Here is a 22,630-nt window from a genome sequence, read left to right on the forward strand (position 1 = left end):
GCAGGGTAACGAGATTGAGTATTGAGATGGAGGATGGTGTGGGGCTGTAGAAAGGGGGGACTGGGGATATCTCTCTGAGGATGTAGAATCTGAACTGAGCCCTGCATGTGAGGAAGGAGCCAGTCATGATCTTAAAAGTTTCGTTCTCCGCCGGGTGGGGTGGCTCACACCTGTAATCCCGGCGCTTTGGGAGGCTGAGGTGGGCGGATCACCTGAGGTCGGGAGTTTTAGACCAGCCTGACTAACATGGAGAAACCCCGTCTCTACTAAAAATACAAAATTAGCCAGGCGTGGTGGCGCATGCCTGTAATCCCAGCTACTAGGGAGGCTGAGGCAGAAGAATCGCTTGAACCCGGGAGGTGGAGGTTGCAGTGAGCCGAGATTGTGCCATTGCACTCCAGCCTGGGCAACAAGAGCGAAACTCCATCTCAAAAAAAAAAAAGTTTCGTTCTCAGAGGAAACACTTCACGCCTATCCTGTGAAGTGGAAGTTCATTGCTTGTCTCCAGAGAGACAATGGTATAAATTAGGCAGCTACGGTTGCCGTAGTGTTGCTGGTATTGGGGATTAAGTACATGGCGATTAAATGGTCATGTGGCCGTACTTTCCAACAAAAATTCCGGACACATCGTCTTACATGTAGCATGAGGACTGGAAATATTTGAAATCAGGGTTGTCTTGGACTTTCCAAGGCACATGATTACCATAATTAACAGACTACAGAGGGCTGGCCTGGGCCTGACCCCACGCTCCACACTGTTGATATGGAAACTGTTCCCAGTTTCTAAAAAGCCAAATAACAGGTGAACTTTTGGAATAAAATCACTTGCCTTTTGGAACCATATTTCTTTTCCCCAACAACATTACATGTTCTTTCCTCAGCAAAAAGTCTGAGTTGTACACATTTTTGAATCCCTCAAAGCATTTAGCAGAGTGCTGGGCATACGGAAGACAGCAGGATCCCGTGGCTTTGCCTGAAACGCGGAACCTGGTCTTGACTTTTGAGTGACTGAGCCCTCCTGGTGCCCGCACTCTGGCCGGGAGTGCCAAGCAGCGTTCTCCCTCCCGCCGCACGGGGGCACAATGGGAAGCCTGCACAGCGAGGAAGAGCGGCTGGAGCCGGTCTTGTGCCTGGGAGGTCGCTGCTCCCAGAATGCACCTGGCATCAACACGGCGGCGGCGGCGGCTTCCAGCAGGCTCTGGGGCGCCGAGCGGACAGGAACGCAGCACGGGGGCTCCGAGGCGGGGTCTGGGTGTTGAGGGGCGACTGGAGCCATGGCGGAGTCGGCGCCTGCTCGGGTAAGAGGCACCGGCGCGCGGGCTCGAGGGCGCGTTGGGGATGGCGGAGTCCCCTGCCGGGGGCGGGGCTTCGCGGTTTGGACGCCGCCGGGGTCTTGGTTTCCCGGGGCTGCAGTTGGCGCGGGTGAACGCGGACCCTCCTCTTCGCGACCCCAGTGCTCTGCCCTTTTTTCCCTCCGGTTCCTTCTGCAGCGGGGTCGGAGCCTCGGCGCCGTGCGCCCTTGCCCAGAAACTTCTCTGAAGCTTGCTTTAGGTTGGTGGATTTGTGACCCTGCCCACACATTTTCTCTTTCGTGCCAAAAGAGCCCGTTCCCAGGTTGGAGTGTTTCCAGATTGGTAACGGTCTCCGTCGCTACGAGTGAGCTCTCCCGCTGCCCGGGAGACCCCAGGACTTGCCTCTCTGCGACCACCTCCTCTTCGGTCCGATGTGTTGTCGGTTTCTCCAGTGCTGCAGATTTCTGTCTGGGGATTGCAGCCACAGGTTGAAGTCAGCCTGGGCTGCTTCTCCTTGGGGACGGATGTTATCTACATTGGAGTTGCTGCATTTTGTTTGTAGAGCTGCCCAAACTCTCTCCTTCACCCCCCCCACCCAACACCCCCCTCCCAGCCCACCGACCATCCCCATTCTGGGAATGTCAAGATACGGAGTTTGGTGCGAGGAAAATCCTATTTGTGGAGTCACGAAGCTTTCAGCTATCCATTTGGGTGATTTTAGGCAACTGTGTTCGCTTCTCTGGGTCTCTTTCGTTTTCTTAATTGTAAATCGAGAGTGTTGGAGTAGTTGCTAGATGATCTCTAAGGCTTTAAGTTTCCTTCCAGCTCCGACATTCTCATACTGTTCCCATACTGTTTCAAAGTAGTGGTTAATTTAACAACACCAGAGGGTTTGCAACGGAAGGGGCAGCTGGAATTGAATTGACTTTTAATGAAGTGTTCCTTGGTCTAGAAACACTTCGAGAATCATGTTAGATCTTTGTGAGAATGGAGGGCTAAGGAAATTCTGTGGGGAAAATTTGACCATGAGCAGGGTGCGCTATATTTGATTCTTGTAGAAAGTGCGTTAAGAACTAAGAACGGAGAGATTGGGAGACTTAGAGAACACAGTATTTGCTTTCAAGGAAGTTAACAGTTGAATTGGGAAGACAAGACACAAATGTTTACAATATTAACCTCATCTGACTCCTATAAGCTAGGCTGAGCCAGTCAAAGACTTGGCTTTTCCACAAGATCTAGTTAGTGTTAGAGTCCGGCGAGAGGATTCTGCCACAGTTCTTCCTGCCAGGTCACTCCACAATTACCTACATGTCGTCAGTAGACCTTGTTAGGAAGAAGCCTTAAAGGTCCACCACAGGCCAGGCGCAGTGGCTCATGCCTGTAATCCCAGCACTTTGGGAGGCCGAGGAGGGCGGATCACGAGGTCAGGAGTTCAAGACTAGTCTGGCCAATGTGGTGAAACCCGGTCTCTACTAAAAATACAAAAATTAGCCGGGCGTGGTGGCGGGTGCCTGTAGACCCAGCTACTCGGGAGGCTGAGGCAGAATAATCGCTTGAACCTGGGAGGTGGAGGTTGCAGTGAGCTGAGATCGTGCTATTGCACTCCAGCCTGGGTGACAGAGCGAGACTCCGTCTCAAAAAAAAAAAAAAAAAAAAAGTCCACCACAATCCCAAACTATGCCTTAAATAACATGAATCTGTCGTTGTAGAACTTATTCAAATTGTTCTTGAGCCTGTTTCTCTTCTCAGACATTTCAGGTGTCTCTCATTTAACAGTAAGATCAAGTAGGTGCCCTGATGAAACAACTGAAAATACTGGAAAACCCTGCACATAAATGCATTTGAAATGTATTTTAGTAAAGAATACTTGGAGCCCCAAAACTTAAGCGAAAGAGGAGACTCGAAAGTGATAGAGTTCTGAAGCCAACTTTGAGGGCATTGGCCAAACATTCATCTTTGGTGTTTATGATTCAAGGGACCTGCAAAATGGAACACACATCTCAGAGCCTAAGATGGAAAGTCTAAGAAGCTCCCTAACCCAATCCCATGAAGCAGAGAGTTCAAAGGGTAACATTCTGTGTAAGGGTGAACTGAAAGTAAGGTCTGACCTTCAGATGATTGCAAAGTAAGTTGTTAAACCTTGGCACTGAGATGGCCAGCCACCGTGCCTGGCCATAGTTTCGTTTCTTTTCTTTCTTTTCTTCTTTTTCTTTTCTTTTTTTTTTTTTCTTTTTTTTTTTTTTCTTTTTGAGAGAGTCTCGCTCTCTTGCTCTGGCTGGAGTGCAGTGGAGCAATCTTGGCTCCCTGAAACCTCTGCCTCCCAGGTTCTAAGCGATTCTCCTGCCTCAGTCTCTGGAGTAGCTGGGATTACAGGCATGCGTCACCATGCCTGGCTAATTTTGTATTTTTAGTAGAGATGGGGTTTCACCGTGTTGGCTGGGCTGGTCTCTGAACTCCTGACCTCAGGTGATCCACCTGCCTCGGCCTCCCAAAGTGCTGGGATTACCACCGCATGAGCCACCGCACCCGGCCTAAGGCAGAGGGAATTCTTAAAAGCAACCAAAAAAAAAAAAAAAAAAAGACTACCTTGAAATGAAGTACAGCAAAATGAATGGGGGCCAGCTTCTCAACAGCAACCATGGAAGCTAGGCAAAAGTAGAATGATATTGTCAATAGGTTGAAAGAAAGTAACTATGGTCCCATAGTTTTATATGCAGCAAAAATGTTTCAGAAACAAAGATGTAAAGAAGACATTTTTAGACAAATTAAAAATGACAGTTTCCTACCAATACACTCTTAGAAAAGGAAATTCTAAAAGATATACCTCAGGTAAAATGAAAATTTTCCCAAATAGAAAGTCTGAAAATATGAGAAGACGTGATGATGCATGGAAATGGTTAAATCTAAACAAATAGTGACTTAATAAAACGTAACAATTTCTTGTTGTGTTAAAAACAATTAAAATACATGATGGCATTGATGTAAATATGAGGAAGAGATGATCAGAACTAAAGTGTTTAAAGGGCTTTGTTAAAGGGCCTTCTATGTATGTTTCCCATAATTTCTAGGATACTTGCTAAACAACTCGAAATTGGTTGTATAACTTACAGATCAGAAAGGGGGATAATGGAATAAGAAAAAATTAATGTAAAAGAAGACAAGAAAATAGAGAAGAAAGATGGGATAAATAGCACAAAAAAGGTAAAAATAAATCAAAACTAATGAACAATTACAATAAATGTAAATGAATGAAATGTTCAAGTTAAAAGGCATAGATTGTCAGGATGGGGGAAAAATCCAACTAGATGGTTTAAAAGAGTTACAACCGGCTGGGCGTGGTGGCTCACGCCTGTAATCCCAGCACTTTGGGAGGCAAAGGTGGGTGGATCATGAGGTCAGGAAATTGAGACCATCTTGGCTAACACAGTGAAATCCCGTCTCTACTAAAAATACAAAAAATTAGCCGGATGTGGTGGTGGGTGCCTGTAGTCCCAGCTTCTCAGGAGGCTGAGGCAGGAGACTGGCGTGAACCCAGGAGGCGGAGGTTGCTGAGGCAGGAAAATCACTTGAACCTGGGAGGCGAAGGTTGCAGTGAGCCAAGATTGCACCACTGCACTCCAGCCTGGGTGACAGAGTGAGACTCCGTCTCAAAAAAAAAAAAAAAAAAAAAAAGAGAGAGATACAACTAAAAGATAAGGATATAGAAACAGTTGAATATAAAAGGTCATGAAAAAATATGCCAAGCAAATACTAATGAAAAGAAAGTTGACAAATATATTTAGTGTCTTTAGAGATAGAAGGCTACTACTACTTTTGTAATGGTAAAAGACTCAATTTACCAGCTAGATACAAAATTTCTAAACCTGTATGCACCTAATTACATAGGCTAAAAATATATAAAACAAAACTGACAGAATTGCGAGAAAGATTCACTGTTATAATAGGAGATTTTAATACAACCTTAGTATTTTATCAAATAGAAAAGAATTATAAGGGTGTAGTGCATCCAGTAGAACTTTCCAAGATGATAGAAATGTTCTGCTCTGCACTGTTTAATACAGTGGCCACTAGGCACATGTGGCTTTTGAGCACTTGAAATGTTAGCTAGTATGATTGAGGAACTGAGTTTTAAATTTTATTTATTTATTTTGAGACGGACTCTCACTCTGTCACCCAGGCTGGAGTAGAGTGGTGCAATCTTGGCTCACTGCAACCTTGCAACCTCTGCCTCCCAGTTTCAAGTGATTCTTCTGCCTCAGCCTCCTGAGTATCTGGGATTACAGTCATGTGCCACCACACCCGGCTAATTTTGTATTTTTAGTAGAGACAGGGTTTCATCATGTTGGTCAGGCTGGTCTTGAACTCCTGACCTCAAGTGATCCGGCTGTCTTGGCCTCCCAAAGGGTTGGGGTTACAGGCATGAGCCACTGTGCCCGGCTAATTTTATTTAACCAGCCACATGTGACTAGTGGATATTATATTGGAAGCACAGGTACAGAAATGATTATTTTTATTTTTTTTCTGAGACAGAGTCTCTCTCTGTTGCCCAGGCTGGAGTGCAGTGGCGCGATCTCGGCTCACTGCAAGCTCCGCCGCCCGGGTTCATGCCATTCTCTTGCCTCAGCCTCCCCAGTGGCTGGGACTACAGGAGCCCGTCACCACGCCCGGCTAATCCTTTTGTATTTTTAGTAGAGATGGGGTTTCACCATGTTAGCCAGGATGGTCGCGATCTCCTGACCTCATGATCCACCCACCTTGGCCTCCCAAAGGGCTGGAATTACGGGCGTGAGCCACTGCGCCTGGCCAGAAATGATTTTTTTAATCCATATATCTATCAGTATATAATATCAAAGTGTAGAGACAAAATGAAAACAAAAGAGAGGAGGCAAAAATAAAAAGCTATTGGGAATGAAAATGTGTGCATTCCCATGTCTTTTGGTTGATGCTGGTGTGTAGACTGAGATTGTAGGTAAGGCCATTGAACAGAACACTTCATGCACCCTCTTCATGTGGCTTGGGATTTCTCAAGGGATTCTAGCACCTGGCTGCCTGTGATTTGCCCCACTTGACAGAGAGTGGAGCAGAGACGAACCATCCATGTGCCACCCTCCTTTAACTGCAGATTCACGTGCAAAGTAGATGATGATGTCTTAAACCACTAAATTTGGGGATTATTTGTCATACAGGAGTTGATGGTTGGAATAGATACCTAGGGAAAATGTTAAAACATTGAAAGATATTAAAAATGGAGTCTCAAAAGGCTGGGCATGGTGGCTCATGCCTATAATCCTAGCACTTTGGGAGGCGGAGGCAGGTGGATCATTTGAGGTCAGGAGTTTGAGACCCGCCTGGGCAACATGGTGAAACCCTGTCCCTACTAAAAATACAGAAAAATTAACCAGGAGTGGTGGCACACACCTGTAATCCCAGCTACTTGGGAGGCTGAGGCAGGGGAATCACTTGAACCTGAGACAGAGGTTGCAGTAAGCTGAGATCATGCCACTGCACTCCAGCCTGCAGCCTGGGCGACAGAGCGAGAGACTCCATCTCAAAAAAAAAAAAAAAAAAGGATTTGCATACTATGTTTATGAATTGAAATTCATCCTAAATGTGTCACTTTTCTGTTGGGTGGGGTGACTTATGCCTGTAATACCAGCACGTATAATCGTGCCACTGCCCTCCAGCCTGGATGACAGAGTGAGACCGTGTCTTTATTTATTTGAGACAGAATCTCTCTCTGTCACTGGAGGGAAGTGGTGTGATCATGGCTCCCTGCAGCCTCAATCCCCTGGGCTCAAGTGATCCTCCCACCGCAGCTTCCTGAGTGGCTGGAACTATAGGCACCTGTCATCATGCCTGGCTAATTTTCTTGTCTTTTTGTAGAGATGGGATTTCACCATCTTGCCCTGGCTGTTCTTGAACTCCTGGGCTCAAGCTGTCCTCCCGCCTCAAGCCTCCCGAAGTGCTGGGATTACAGACGCGAGCCACTGTGCCCAGCCATAGATTCCCCAAGTGGGATTGCTAGGTAAAAGGGTTTTTAATGACTTGAAATTTTTCTTCCCCTAAGAGTGTGTAGTATTTTTCATTCCTTCCAGGAGTGTTATGAGAGTCAGTTTACCACATTATAGTCAGCTCTGAATGTTATTCTTTGTGTCTCTTTCATGTTTGTCAGTCTGATGGGTGAAAGTGCTTTCACTTAGTTATATTTGGATTCCTGATTGTAAGGTGGTTGTGTTTTCATTTGTTTATTGACTGCCTGCATTTCCGCTTCCATGAATGATTTACAATCTGCAGTTTTATTTTGGGGTTCTTGATCTTTTTCCACTTCATATTCTGTTTACAAATATTCTCTCCTTGTTTTTAGACTTTGTTTATGTTATCTTTTATTACAGCTAGCATTTTCTCCTACTTTGACATTCTAAGACCTGTTTATTGAGATACCATTTACATACAGTAAAATTTACTCTTTAGGCAGATAGTTCAACAAATTTTGACAAATGTGTAGCCAGCATATTACCAAGATAGAGAATATTTCCATCATCCAAGAAAGTTCCCTCATATCCCTTTATAATCAGTCTTTTTTTTTTTTTGAGACAGAGTCTCATTCTGTTGCCCAGGCTGGAGTGCAGTGGTGTGATCTCAGCTCACTGCAGGCTCCGCCTGCCAGGTTCACACCATTCTCCTGCCTCAGCCTCCCAAGTAGCTGGGACTACAGGCGCCTGCCACCACACCTGGCTAATTTTGTTTTTGTATTTTTAGTAGAGATGGGGTTTCACCATGTTAGCCAGGATGGTCTTGATCTCCTGACCTCATGATCAATCCGCCCTCCTCAGCCTCCCAAAGTGCTGGGATTACAGGTGTGAGCCACTGTGCCTGGCCTATAATCAATATTTTTCTCCTATCCCTAGCCCTTGGCAACCACTTATCTGATTTCTGTCCCTATAGTTTGCTTTTTTCCAAACATGTAAGAAACACAAATGTAGCCTTTTGTGTCTGAATTCTTTTTTTTTTTTTTTTTTTTTTGGAGTTTTGCTCTTGTTGCCCAGGCTGGAGTACAATGGTGTGATCTCGGTTCACCACAACCTCTGCCTCCCAGGTTTAAGTGATTCTCCTGCCTCAGCCTCCCGAGTAGCTGGTATTACAGGCATGCGCCACCATGCCTGGCTCATTTTGTATTTTTAGTAGAGGTGGGGTTTCTCCATGTTGGTCAGGCTGGTCTCGAACTCCCAACCTCAGGTGATCCACCCGCCTCGGCCTCCCAAAGTGTTGGGATTTTAGGTGTGAGCCACCATGCCCGGCCCTTCTTTTTTTTTTTTTAAGTGGTCTTACTTTGTCACTCAGGCTGGAGTGCAGTAGTGCGATCATGGTTCACTGCAACCTTGAGCTCCAGGGCTCAAGTGATCCTCCCATCCTCAGCCTCCCAAGTAGCTGGGACTACAGGCACATGCCACCACGTCTGGCTCATTTTAAAAAAATTGTGGAGGTGGGGGTCTTGCTTTGTTGCCCAGGCTGATCTCGAACTCCTGGGCTCAAGTGATCCACCTTAGCCTCCCAAAGTGTTGGGATTATAGGTATGAGCCACCATGCCTGACCTTTGTCTGATTCCCGTCACTTAGCATGTTGTTAAACATGTCAGTGATTTTGGTTCCTTTTTATTACATAGTAGTAGACTTAGTAGTCGAAGTAGCAGTCTACTACTAAGTAGCAGGCTTAGTAGTCTACTAAGCTATATAGGAAAAATACGCTAAATATATAATACAGTATATAATGAAGTGTCTTATATAGTGTGTCTGTTTCCTAGGGCTGGTGTAACAAACTGGGAAGCTTAAATAACAGAAATTCTGTCTCACAGTTCTGGAGGTTAGGAGTCTGAAATCAAGATGTTTGCAGGGTTGGTTCCTTATGAGTTTTGTGTTTCTCTCCTAGCTTCTGGTGGTCCCATGTGTTTTCTTGGTTTGTGGCAGCATAAGTCCAGTCTCTGCCTTAATCTTGACATGGCCCATTATGTATTGGTGTAACAATACATGAGGCTAGGTAATTCACGAAGAAAAGAGGTTTAGTTGGCCCACAATTCTGGTGGCTGGAAAGTTCAAGATTGGGCAGCTGTGTCTAGTGAGGGCTTCAAGCTGCTTAAACTCATGGCAGAAAATGGAAGGGCAGCAGGTGTGTGTAGAGATCACATGGTGACAGAGGAGGCAAGAGAGAGACCAAAGAAGTCAGACTGTTTCACAACCCACTGTAGTGGGAACTAATCCATTCCTGCCAATGACAGCTCACCCCTGTGGGAGCGCATTAATTTATTTATGAGGGATATGCCCTCATGACCCAAACACCTCCCACGAGGCTTCACCTCCCGACACTGCCACATTGGGAATACAATTTCAACATGGGTTTTGGTGAGGACAAACCATAGTAGACATCTTCTCCCCGTGTGTGTGTGTGTCTGCGTCTAAAGGTCCTCTGTTTTAAGGACATCAGTCATTGGATTAAGGCCCATCCTAATGACCTCATTTTAACCTGATTACCCTTGGAAGTACCTTATTTCCAAGTAAGATCACATCCTGAGGTACTGAGGATTAGGGTTTTACTGTATTATTTTGAGGAGACACAATTCAACCCATAACACTGGATGGATCACAATTTTTTCATCCATTGACTGGTTCGTGAACATTTGAATTGTTCCCATCATGCTAGATAATTCAAAACAGAAGACAAGAAGAAACTAGCTTAATCATTCTTTTCAACCTCTTACTATGTGGAAGAGGAGGGGGCTTATTCCTTTGCACAGATTCTCACCTACGTTCCTGTCTAGAAAAAGTGCTACTGAGCACAGAATGCTGGGCCACAGAAAGAGGAGACTCACAGACTTAAAGTAGAAGCAAAACAAACATGATGGCATGCATATATCCAGTTTAATATTTTGTTTTGTTTCGCTTGTATTTGTCTTTTACATTGAACTTTTCTTTTAATCTCTTGCAGGAGGATGTATTTAAGCATTTGTCTCATGTGTTCCATGATGAATTAACTGACTTGAGTAACTAGAGTAGGTCATGGCCAAACTTAAATGTTCATTTCTGCACCAGTCAGTTTCCTTTTGTCCCATGTTCTCTGGACCACAACCCTTGGCCCCAGCAGTTCTTTCCGAGATATTTCCTCTAAGTGTCTCGGTCTTGGTGGCCTCACTGTGGTTAGAGAAGCAGCCTTGAATAAAGTGTGTGCTTTATTCAAATAAAGTGAAGTTTGCAGAGGGGGTTAGGACTGAAGTGAACGTGCAGGGAGACAGCAGGGGGACAGCTTGGGGAAGACTTGCCCAGTGTTGGTTTCAGTAATTTTAGCTTCTATGACAGCGATTTTCCTACTGTCAGAGACAGCTCATTAAAGTGAAAATTATAAGGAAAATGTCAGTAGACTTAGTCACATCATTTCAGTAAATATTTTTTAAGGATTTATTCACCATCCCAGCTGCTAGAGTGCAAAGATGAATGAATTAGGTCTTGTAGGTCCTGCTAAGGAATTTTGTCTTTATTGTGGGGAGCCATTGAAAGTTTTCAAACAGGGGTGACATGATCAACTATGAAGTCTGGCAGGGATGTGGAAGCAAGATAAGATGTAAGTGACATCTTTTATCATATAGTCCAAAACATTAAATAAAAATAGGTTTAAAAATGAACACTGATACAGGAGTCTCAGAGAATATGCTAAGCGTAAAGCATAGGTAACAGAACATACACGCTATCATTTCACTTTTGTTGAAAAAAAATAAACTAAAAGATGAAAAAAAAACTTTAGAAATACACCAAAATTCAAACAGCTTCTTTCTTTCTTTCTTTCTTTTTTGAGACAGGGTCTCACTCTGTTACTCAGGCTGGAGTGCACTGGCACGATCTTGGCTCACTGTAGCCTCAACCTCCTGGGCTCAAGCCGTCCTCCCACCTCAGTGCCCCAAGTACCTGGGACTACAGGCATGCATCACCATGCCTGGCTAATTTTTTGAACTTTTTTGTAGAGACAGGGTTCGCCTTGTTGGCCAGGCTGGTGTCAAACTCCTGAGCTAAAGTGATTCAGCTGCCTTGGCCTCCCAAAGTGCTGGGATTACAGTTGTGAGCCACCACGGCCAGCCCTAACAGCTTATTGTGTGTGAGAAGATTTTGTGTAATATTTTCTTTCTATTCTTCAGCGTTTTCCAACATTATTAATACAATATCTACGTATAATTTTTAGTATCAATAAAAGACATGCTTTTTTTTTTTAATTAAAAGAAACTAGATAACTCTGAGCACTGATACACTTGAACATTGCTTTCTTTACTTGATGTTTGGAAGTGACATTGACCCTGTGTCTTTGATCCTTCAGCACAGGAGAAAACGACGCTCCACACCTTTAACTTCTTCCACACTTCCTTCACAAGCAACAGAGAAAAGCTCCTATTTTCAGACCACCGAGATTTCACTCTGGACGGTGGTGGCCGCTATTCAGGCTGTGGAGAAGAAGATGGAGTCCCAGGCTGCCCGGCTACAGAGCCTGGAGGGACGCACGGGGACAGCCGAGAAGAAGCTGGCCGACTGTGAGAAGATGGCCGTGGAGTTCGGGAACCAGCTGGAGGGCAAGTGGGCCGTGCTGGGGACCCTGCTGCAGGAGTACGGGCTGCTGCAGAGGCGGCTGGAGAACGTGGAGAACCTGCTGCGCAACAGGAACTTCTGGATCCTGCGGCTGCCCCCGGGCAGCAAGGGGGAGGCCCCCAAGGTAGTCTCATTGAGGATTAAAAGTTATAAGAGAAGGGGGAGCCAGCCCTTTAATATGTAAGCACCTCAGTTGCTGGCTTTTCTGTCATAGCTGTGAGTAGAAGCACTCACGGTGTGCCATTGGTGATTCCAGGTGTCCAGGTCACTGGAGAATGATGGCGTCTGTTTCACCGAGCAGGAATGGGAGAATCTGGAGGATTGGCAGAAGGAGCTCTACAGAAACGTGATGGAGAGTAACTATGAGACACTGGTCTCTCTGAGTGAGTAGCAGTTTTCTCCCTAGAATTCTGTCTCAGACATACTACAATTCCTGGCTGGCAGCCTGTAATTCAGACCACACCTGTGGCTCCTGTGGCTGTGGGTCCTCTGTCGGCCTGCACGGGCGGAGAAATGCCAGTCTCTAGGTCCTCCCGTTTACAGACCTGCACGGGCGGAGAAATGCCAGCCTCTAGGTCCTCCCGTTTACAGACCCGCACGGGCGGAGAAATGCCAGCCTCTAGGTCCTCCCGTTTACAGACCTGCACCGGCGGAGAAATGCCAGCCTCTAGGTCCTCCCGTTTACAGGCCTGCACCGGCGGAGAAATGCCAGCCTCTAGGTCCTCCCGTTTACAGACCTGCACGGGCGGAGAAATGCCAGCCTCTAGGTCCTCCCGTTTACAGGCCTGCACCGGCGGAGAAATGCCAGCCTCTAGGTCCTCCCGTTTACAGGCCTGCACGGGCGGAGAAATGCCAGCCTCTAGGTCCTCCCGTTTACAGGCCTGCACCGGCGGAGAAATGCCAGCCTCTAGGTTCTCCCGTTTACAGGCCTGCACGGGCGGAGAAATGCCAGCCTCTAGATCCTCCCGTTTACAGGCCTGCACGGGCGGAGAAATGCCAGCCTCTAGGTCCTCCCGTTTACAGGCCTGCACGGGCGGAGAAATGCCAGCCTCTAGGTCCTCCCGTTTACAGGCCTGCACGGGCGGAGAAATGCCAGCCTCTAGGTCCTCCCGTTTACAGGCCTGCACGGGCGGAGAAATGCCAGCCTCTAGGTCCTCCCGTTTACAGGCCTGCACGGGCGGAGAAATGCCAGCCTCTAGGTCCTCCCGTTTACAGGCCTGCACGGGCGGAGAAATGCCAGCCTCTAGGTCCTCCCGTTTACAGGCCTGCACCGGCGGAGAAATGCCAGCCTCTAGGTTCTCCCGTTTACAGGCCTGCACGGGCGGAGAAATGCCAGCCTCTAGATCCTCCCGTTTACAGGCCTGCACGGGCGGAGAAATGCCAGCCTCTAGGTCCTCCCGTTTACAGGCCTGCACAGGCGGAGAAATGCCAGCCTCTAGGTCCTCCCGTTTACAGGCCTGCACGGGCGGAGAAATGCCAGCCTCTAGGTCCTCCCGTTTAAAGACCTGCACGGGTGGAGAAATGCCAGCCTCTAGGTCCTCCCGTTTACAGACCTGCACGGGGGGAGAAATGCCAGCCTCTAGGTCCTCCCGTTTACAGACCTGCACGGGCGGAGAAATGCCAGCCTCTAGGTCCTCCCATTTACAGGCCTGCACGGGCGGAGAAATGCCAGCCTCTAGGTCCTCCCGTTTAGAGGCCTGCACCGGCGGAGAAATGCCAGCCTCTAGGTCCTCCCGTTTACAGGCCTGCACGGGCAGAGAAATGCCAGCCTCTAGGTCCTCCCGTTTACAGGCCTGCACGGGCGGAGAAATGCCAGCCTCTAGGTCCTCCCGTTTACAGGCCTGCACGGGCGGAGAAATGCCAGTCTCTAGGTCCTCCCGTTTACAGACCCGCACGGGCGGAGAAATGCCAGTCTCTAGGTCCTCCCGTTTACAGGCCTGCACGGGCAGAGAAATGCCAGCCTCTAGGTCCTCCCGTTTACAGAGACTTTTGGAAAGCTCACAGCATTGTGCCTTTTGTGTTTTTTTTTTTTTTCCTGTGGTCACATAGTCTGTTCTTGATAGTATTTTCTAATAAATAAAATGTCATATACCCTATAGTGTGGTATGGCTAGGGTTCATCATGTTGTTTTCTAATTTATTGTATCTTTTTTTTTTCTTTGTTTCTTTGAGACAGAGTCTTGCTCTATTGCCCAGGCTGGAGTGCAGTGGCACAATCTTGGCTCACTGCAACCTCTGCCTCACGGGTTCAAGCGATTCTCCTGCCTCAGCCTCTCGAGTAGCTGAAATTACAGGTGACCGCCACCACGCCCAGCTAATTTTTGTATTTTTAGTAGAAATGGGGTTTCACCATGTTGGCCAGGCTGGTCTTGAACTCCTGACTTCGTGATCTGCCCATCTCAGCCCCCCAAAGTGCTAGGATTACAGGTGTGAGCCACTGCGCCTGGCCTGTTTTATCTTTTTTTTTTTTTTTTTTTTTTTTTTTGAGACTGTCACCTAGGCTGGAGTGCAGTGGTACGATCTCAGCTCACTGCAGCCTTGACAGCTTGGGCTCAAATGATTCTCCCACCTCAGTTTTCCGAGTAGCTGGGATTACAGGCACATGTCGCTGCGCCTGGCAAATTTTTTAAATTTTTTGTAGAGACGTGGGTCTTACTGTGTCGCCCAGGCTGGTCTTGAACTTCTGGGCTCAAGTGATCCACCCACATCGGCCTCCCAAAGTGCAGGGATTACAGGCGTGAGCCTCCGCACCTGGCCTCTCATGCTGTTTTTAATATTTAAGACTATTTGAGATGGGTGTGGTAGCTCACATCTGTAATCCCAACACTTTGGGAGGCCAAGGTGGGAGGATAACTTGAGGCTAGGAGTTCGAAATCAGCCTGGTCAACATAGTGAGCTCTCTGTTGCTTAAAAAAAAAAAAAAAAAAAAAAAAAGATGATTTGATAACCCTATGTTACCTTGGAAGAGGCAGGCAGCACAGGCTGATCAAAAGCATTTTCTTGGTGTTTGGCCGGAATTATAGCTGGTCATTGTGGTCTCAGTGATTTTTTTCTTGTTGATTAGGAGTGCTGCTTAATAGATATAAGTCTTTATATGCAAAATGTTACCTATTACATAATAAATGTGTTTTGTTTGGTAGACAAAGTCTTTTAAAACCTAGGTACATGGAGGAGTGTCGAGTGCCTGGAGCAGAGTAAGAGGTAAAGGAAATAGAAAATGGGCCAGAAAAGTGACCTTGTAAGCTTGGTTGGGTCACATGCTCTCATTGTGACCTTGTCTGTCCCAGTGCCCATCTTACCTTGCAGTGCCTTAGCAAGGATGAAATTAGATCCCCTGAAAGGAAGCATTGGCAAGACTTAAGCTGCACGCACATGGAGAGGCAGAGGTGGGTGGTGGTGCCATCAAGGGCAGTGGTGGCTCTGTAGCCTGCCTGCCTGAGCCACAGGCCCTCTAATGGAGGAGCACTGGAGGCAGCAGCTAGCCAAGTCAGTTGTTATGATTGGCCAGAATTTTATAATTGTCCCAAACTGCTAGGGGAAACTGACAAGAACAGTAGCCTATGAATCTATATTTCCTCCCTGCCATTGGTCACCTTGGTCATTGGCAGCTGATCAGTGTGCAGTGAGCTTTCGCTCTCTCCTGGGCTCACACTGTGCTGTTTCCCACCCAGAGGTCCTTGGCCAGACAGAGGGAGAAGCGGAGTTGGGTACAGAGATGCTGGGTGACTTGGAAGAGGAAGGTCCTGGTGGTGCCCACCCAGGTGAGTGGCTCTGGAATATTCTGTTCCCCTTCCATAGCCCTCTGTAGCCTAGAGTGAGCTTTCCCACGGCTGAAGTGCCAGGTGCTGACTTGGTGACCTCATCTGGCATCTGCTTGTTCTGGACTCCTTTATGATTGTCGTTAGTTCAGCTGTTACATGTGCCTCAACTCCTACCACCCTGTGGGGTCTTAAAGACTAACGGCCACATCAATCATTATTCTTCATGCCCTACAGAATAGAATACCATACGAGGCGGTAGTCAAAACCTGCTGGAGATTGAGCGTAGGTGTGTCAGAGCTTCAGGAGGGAAGGCAGTGTAGGAAAAGCACTTGTCAGTAGGTAATTTGGGAGGTTATGGAGGAAGAACAGAGCTGGACATGAATTTTTAAGCTGTAGGTTTAGTTTGTGTTTAATCATTCAAATTTGTTATTTAAACACTCTTAATTGAGTATAGTTGTTACAGTGTATTCTGTCGTTTTTCACAGGGATTAAATATAAATTTGTAGACAAGCTTGGAGAACTATCATTTACAGTATTGTTTTATAAGAGTAATACATTTATATTTCCAATCAACATTGGAAAAACTGTACATGAATATAGTTTTATACAAGTCTTGGAACCTAGCCAGTGTCATCCTCCTCCACGTTATCCTAATTCACTTATTCCTGGGGTGCTTCTGAAATTCACAGATGTTTGTTTGGTCCTGAAGAAACCAAAGGTACTAGAATGTGATCTTTTTTGTTGGTCTTCTTCCACTTTGCAGCAGGTGGGGTCATGATCAAACAGGAGCTACAGTATACACAGGAAGGCCCTGCGGATCTTCCTGGAGAGTTCTCATGCATTGCTGAAGAGCAGGCTTTCCTGAGCCCAGAGCAGACCAAACTCTGGGGTGGTCAGGGCAGTTCTGTCCTCTTGGAAACAGGTCCTGGGGACTCTACTCTAGAGGAGCCTGTTGGTAGTAGAGATCCTAGCAGCAGCAGAACTGTGGGCTGCCCGAAGCAGAAATCTCATAGGCAGGTACAGCTGGACCAGGAATGTGGGCAGGGCCTGAAGCTGAAAAAGGACACTTCCCGCCCCTACGAATGTTCTGAGTGTGAGATCACCTTCCGCTATAAGCAGCAGCTGGCCACACATCTGCGCAGCCACTCTGGGTGGGGGTCTTGTACACCTGAGGAGCCAGAGGAGAGCCTTAGGCCCAGGCCACGGCTGAAACCACAGACCAAAAAGGCCAAGGTGCATCAGTGTGATGTGTGCCTGAGGAGCTTCAGCTGCAAGGTGAGCCTGGTGACCCATCAGCGTTGCCACCTGCAGGAGGGGCCCAGTGCCGGCCAGCATGTCCAGGAGAGGTTCTCACCCAACAGCCTGGTTGCCCTGCCTGGCCACATCCCCTGGAGGAAAAGCCGGAGTTCCCTCATCTGTGGTTACTGTGGCAAGAGCTTCAGTCACCCATCTGACTTGGTGCGGCACCAGCGCATCCACACGGGCGAGCGGCCCTACAGCTGCACCGAGTGTGAGAAGAGCTTTGTCCAGAAGCAGCACCTCCTGCAGCACCAGAAGATCCACCAGCGGGAGCGGGGTGGGCTGGCCCTGGAGCCCGGAAGGCCCAATGGCCTGCTTTAAGGGTGCAGCCCCTCGCCCGTCTGGGGGATGGAGGGGGGTGGCATTGGTTCCCCCGAAGAGACACTGCAGTCAGGGACTGAGTTCTTCCTGAGGGCAGTTTGTGATTTGCCTTCCCTTGTCCCAGTACCAAGCCAAGCCCAAAGGCTGTCCTGAAAACCCTGTGGAAGAAGAGTCCAGGCCAGGTCTTCATCCTGCTGCCAAGTTTGCTGTTTCTTGGCACCTTCAGGTCTCTGGTTTTCTCATTCATGCCAATGCTTGTGGGCTGGGGTTGGCGTTCTGACCCCACAGGGACTGGTGGCTGGTTCCAGGGCTCGTCCCAGCATTTCATGTCTTCCCACAGGGTTGAATCGGGCCATAGGGGTGAGCAGCTGCCTGGAAGAGTTCTGGGAAGTATAACCCTCCATTTTTTTCTTGTTTTGTAATCTCTTTGTTTAATAACAAGTAGAAGAAATAATTTAAATGAACTGCTTAGCCCTGCTCTGAAGAACCTTTTTTGGAATTAGATTTTAGTTGATTTTCTAAAGAATACAGCCCAACACTTGTTTTTTACATTTTAAGAGTTGTAGAAGTTGTTCCTAAATTGGGGACTGGACCTACCCTCTAGGAGGGAGTTGTTAATGGGGCTCTTTTAGCCCACTGATGCTTACTTAGGCCGGAGAGCAGGGGACACGGTGCTAGGTTCCCTCGTGCGGTGCTTGGTGCTCTCAAATTGTCTCAAAAGGACCAAGAGGAAAAGAGTCGGAGGGGTAGACCCTGCAGCCCCTGTTGAGAAGAAAGATTCCAGTGAAGTTGCTGATGGTATGGCTGTGGTCTGGGACTTGCGGTGTCTCGGCATACCCCTCTCCTCTTCCCACCTCCTCCTGGCTATGTTCTGCAGCCTCCCAGAGTAGAAAACTACTTTGTTACTTAAGGTTGTTCAGCTTGTACCAGTGGTTATTTGAGTTTGTTCCTATTACACCAATCCTTACTTGAGGTGGTTCGGATTACAGTTTCCAAATGCATTCTGGGATTGCCTGTTCCAGAGAGGGTACAGAAAAAGTACACAGATGGCTTGTCTCAGGAGTGTTGAATGTGTGCCCCGCTGCTGTCTGGGGGGATGGGAGTGGGCTCTGGGGTCATATGTGAACATCCCCTTGGATGATTTGCAGTTGCTTAGAATAAAACTTGCTACTAGCAAAAGAAAAAAAAAAAAAGAGTTCATACTGGATGTTTTTCTCTGCTTGTCAAGAACACTCTTCTGGGGCCAAGGTGGAGGAGAGGCACCTGACCTGGAGTGATGACAGGGAAGGACTGATGGCACAGCCTAACCTGCACTTTTACTTAAACCTAGGACAGAAGACAAGATGTGGCATAGGTGAAAATTTTTAGGGGACTGTACTTATGATGGTGGAGAGCTGGAGACAGTCTGGGTGATGGCTATTGGGAGGGAGGTAGAGTAGGTGAAATGTGGGTACCCCAGGGAGTGCCAGGTAGCTGTTATGAGCATTGGCTTAGATATATGTGTAGCCATCTGGATCCATCTTAAACACAATGCTGAGGGGAAAAGGTAAGAAATTGAGATCTATAATGTAACACCATTTATATAAATTAAAAATGCATGTACACACAACATTTTGTAAGAACACTTAGGACCAAAGGAGACATGTTAAAAGACATTACAGTTTTCCATGGGGAGAGTGAACAAATAAATAGAAGGAAACTTGGGTTGCTGTAAGGCAGGGGTCCCCAACCTTTTTGGCACCAGGACTGGTTTCATGGAAGACAGGTTTTCCACAGACAGTGGTGGGGGATGGGATGGTTTTGGAATGAAACTGTTCCACCTCAGATCATCAGGCGTTAGATTCTCATAAGGAGCGCACCACCTAGATCCCTCGCAAGCACAGTTCACAATAGGGTTCATCCTATGAGAATCTAATGCCGCCGCTGATCTGACAGGAGGCAGAGCTCACCTGCTGTGTGGCCTGATTCCTAACAGGCCATGGACCAGTACTGATCCACAGTCCAGGGGTTGAGGCCTCCTGCTATAAGGTACGGGATCATCTTGTTACAGAAACAACATGGAGGGAATCCTTGTAGGGCTGGCGCTGTGTGAGGTAGGTAGGTAGCTTCGTCAGGAAAACCTTTGCAGTTTCTTTCCTAAGTTTCTTCTGCAGTTTTTTCTTACCCTCAAGCCTTTGCCTTATAGACACCCCCTCTGTCCTGTCCTTAGTTACTCTTACTTCCCAGTTGTTGAGCGTTTTAATGTGAGCAGCCTTGGGCCTTGCGTTGTGGGGAAAAGCGAAGCACAAAATATGGTCCTACTTCTCCAATAAAGTTAAGTTTTCCTTGAGGCTGGGAAATAATTGTATCAAGCAATTGGACTCCTGCTGACACTTGTTGAATACTTGTGTGCTAGGCACTATTCAAGTTATTTCCATGAAAACGAATCCTTATAGTTTTGGGTGGTGAGTATGATTTTACCTAGTTTTCCATATGAGATGTGGGAGGAGGCCTGAGAAGTGAAGTAAGGTGGCAGAGGTGATGGAAACCCAGAGCATCTTGCTTCCGAGCTACACACCTGGCTGTGGGGTGGTGGTGCTTCTGCAGTTAGGAACTCAGTGTCACAGCTGGATTCTGTGTCCTGAAGTGTGGGCTCTCTGCTGGCAGCAGCGGCATCCCCTAGGAGTGTGAAATGTGCAGACTCAGGCTCCACCTAGACCCCCGAATCAGAATCTGCATCTCAGCAAGCACCCCAGGTGATTCTGTGCATGCAGAGGCACTCTCTTATGGTATATGAAAGATTCGCCTCTTCTTGTCTGCTTCTGCCATCCTCCATTGAAAGCCTGTTCTGCCAGGTGCTGAGGAGAAAACAGGAAATGCACTGTCAGAAGGACAGGGATGATCAAGTTAGAAAGATTGAAGTCAACAGGGAAGAATTAAATGCCAAATGTTAGTGACTCATCTATCCTGCCTTTTCTGTCCTTTCTGTTCCCACAGTTAAGGTCCTAGTCATCATTCATCCAAACTTTTCAGTAACCAGTAGGTCTTCTGCTCTTAATCACATCCTTTTTGATTCCAGAGTTAATGTCCTTGCACACAACTGGATGTAGACTTTCCTCAAAACCTTGCAATGGCTTTTAAACCTGTGTCACCCTGCATTTTTTCTCTTTTCACTCTATGCTGCTGCCACATCGGGCTTCCTGTCATTCATTCATTCATTCATTTATTTTTTTAAAAACATTTTTGAGACAGAGTCTCTGTTGCCCAGGCTGAGTGTGCCATCACAGCTCACTGCAGCCTTGACCTCTTGGGCTCAATGGATGCTCCCATCACAGCCTTCCAAGTAGCTGGGACTACAGGTGTGCACAAACCATACCCAGCTGATTTTTGTACCTTTTGTAGAGACAGGGTCCCACTATGTTGCCAGGCTGATCTTGAACTCCTAGGCTCAAGTGATCCTCCTGCCTCAGCCTCCCAAAGTGCTGGGATTACAGCTGTGAACCACCACGTCTGGCCTCCTGTCTTACTGAATAAGCCATGCTCTCTCCCTCTCTCTGCAGTGTCCTTCTCTGAACCAAACACCATTTTTCACTGTTTTGGTTTATAAGTTCCTTCTGTGAAAGCTTCCCTCAACCATTTCTTTCATTGAACAAATACATATTGAGCCCCTGTTATCTAGACACTATTTTAAATACACATCAATGAAAAAAATGAAGATCTTTGCCCTTATTGAGTTTATGTTCTTTCAAAATCAGTTTTCTTCCTTTACTGCACCTTTGCACAGCCCTTTCCTAGGTGAGGACAGTATTCCATTCTGCCTTAGAGTTTTGTTCACTAACAAATAGCTGAGTATCCTCCCTGTGCAGAATTCTACAGAGGGGTACAGGGATAAATCTTGCTCTTGGACTCACAGGCTACTAAGGGAATCTAAGATAGAATAGTAATGTCTTCAGATAAGTGAGGGTAAAAGGCTATAAGCATTCAGAGAACAATTATTTTAGATGTGAGACACTGGGGAAGACTTCGTGATAGGTGGTATTTGAACTGGCCTTTTAAGGATGGGAGGAAGGACATTCGAAATGGAGGTGACATGACCAAGTCAGGAGACATTATGGGACATGTACAGAAGAGGAGTTCATCCAATTTCGGGAGGGTGGAGTGTGAGAAGGAGAGTAGTGGGTGTTAAGAGTTGGGTCAGGCTTCAAGGAGTCTGGATTTTATTCGGTTGATAATGGGGAGCTGAAGAATTTTGAGCAAAAGAGTGACCTGATTCTAGCTGTGATTTGGGAATACTAATAAGAATTATACTGTGCTTTTTTGGGAGTGTGAGGTTTGGGATATGTTAGAAGGTTTCAAGTGAGATCAAGGAAGAGCCAGTGAGGACCTAGCTGATTGGGTGCAGCTGCAGTGGGAAGGGAGCAATAGATAAGACCAAGAAATAGTCACAGGATGTGATGCTGTGGGGATGGAGGGACCATTTTTTTTTTTTTTTTTTTTTTTTTGAGACAGAGTCTTGCTTTGTTGCCCAGGCTGGAGTGCAGTGGCGCCATCTCAGCTCACTGCAAGCTCTGCCTCCTGGGTTCAGGCCATTCTCCTGCCTCAGCCTCCCAAGTAAGTAGCTGGGACTACAGGCGCCTGCCACCACGCCTGGCTAATTTTTTGTATTTTTAGTAGAGACGGGGTTTCACCGTGTTAGCCAGGATGGTCTGGATCTCCTGAGCTCGTGATCTGCCCGCCTCGGCCTCCCAAAGTGCTGGGATTACAGGCGTGAGCCACCGCGCCTGGCCCCAGGAGGGACCATGTCTTACTCCTATCAGCCTCCACAGCTCTCAGCACAGGTGCTTGGCACATAGGTGCTCAGCAAATGTTTGCTGAATAAGAAAGTATAATGGGTGTTCACAGAATAGGGAGCTGGGTGTTTGAAATAGGGAAGGCTTCTATGGAGGAAGTGGGATTTGGTTGTACTTCTGGTCTCCCTCTACTAATGCTTCCTTTCCTAACATCTTTATAATTCTGTGTGGGTCCACCTCCTAATCTAAATTACATTCCTGGCTTGGAGGATGAGGGAGCCACAGGAATTCTGTCTCTGACCTGCCACTATCTCTTGGCTGAGGATGTTCTGGTGGGGACAATGGCACTTGAGTGTGCTGACCTCTCGTTGAGTGACCCTAGGTACTACTTTGGTGGCCCTCAAATTGTGACAACCCTACCTTCTGCAGGTGGAGTCACCCTTGTTACTCCACGGACAGGGCCTCCACTGGATGTTGTCAGTTCACCCAGAGATAATCAAGTCCTGGAAATCTGATCCCCCAAAAAACAAACTCACAAGAGACAGATTAACAATTAAAGATGAATGTAGG

General features: G+C 47.1%; 1 protein-coding gene across 5 annotated transcripts; it reads left to right on the forward strand.

Moving 5' to 3' along the window:
• Positions 1-921: 921 nt before the first annotated feature.
• On the forward strand, positions 922-17,842 carry ZNF212 (zinc finger protein 212). Of its 5 annotated transcripts, none has more exons than XM_008973950.4 (5): positions 922-1,298; positions 11,646-12,035; positions 12,168-12,294; positions 15,582-15,671; positions 16,435-17,842. In XM_008973950.4, exons 1-5 carry the CDS (start codon positions 1,275-1,277, stop codon positions 17,289-17,291), a joined length of 1,488 nt encoding a protein of 495 aa, XP_008972198.3. In that variant the 5' UTR covers positions 922-1,274; the 3' UTR covers positions 17,292-17,842. The 5 variants fall into 5 exon arrangements, with proteins under 5 accessions (XP_008972198.3, XP_054971482.1, XP_063462204.1 ...); XM_055115507.2 differs by having other exon boundaries at positions 1,153-1,298; positions 16,438-17,842; XM_063606134.1 differs by having other exon boundaries at positions 1,153-1,298; positions 11,651-12,035.
• Positions 17,843-22,630: the final 4,788 nt, after the last annotated feature.

Source organism: Pan paniscus, chromosome 6 (genome assembly GCF_029289425.2).
Source record: "Pan paniscus chromosome 6, NHGRI_mPanPan1-v2.0_pri, whole genome shotgun sequence".
Taxonomy (NCBI): Eukaryota; Metazoa; Chordata; class Mammalia; order Primates; family Hominidae; genus Pan; species Pan paniscus.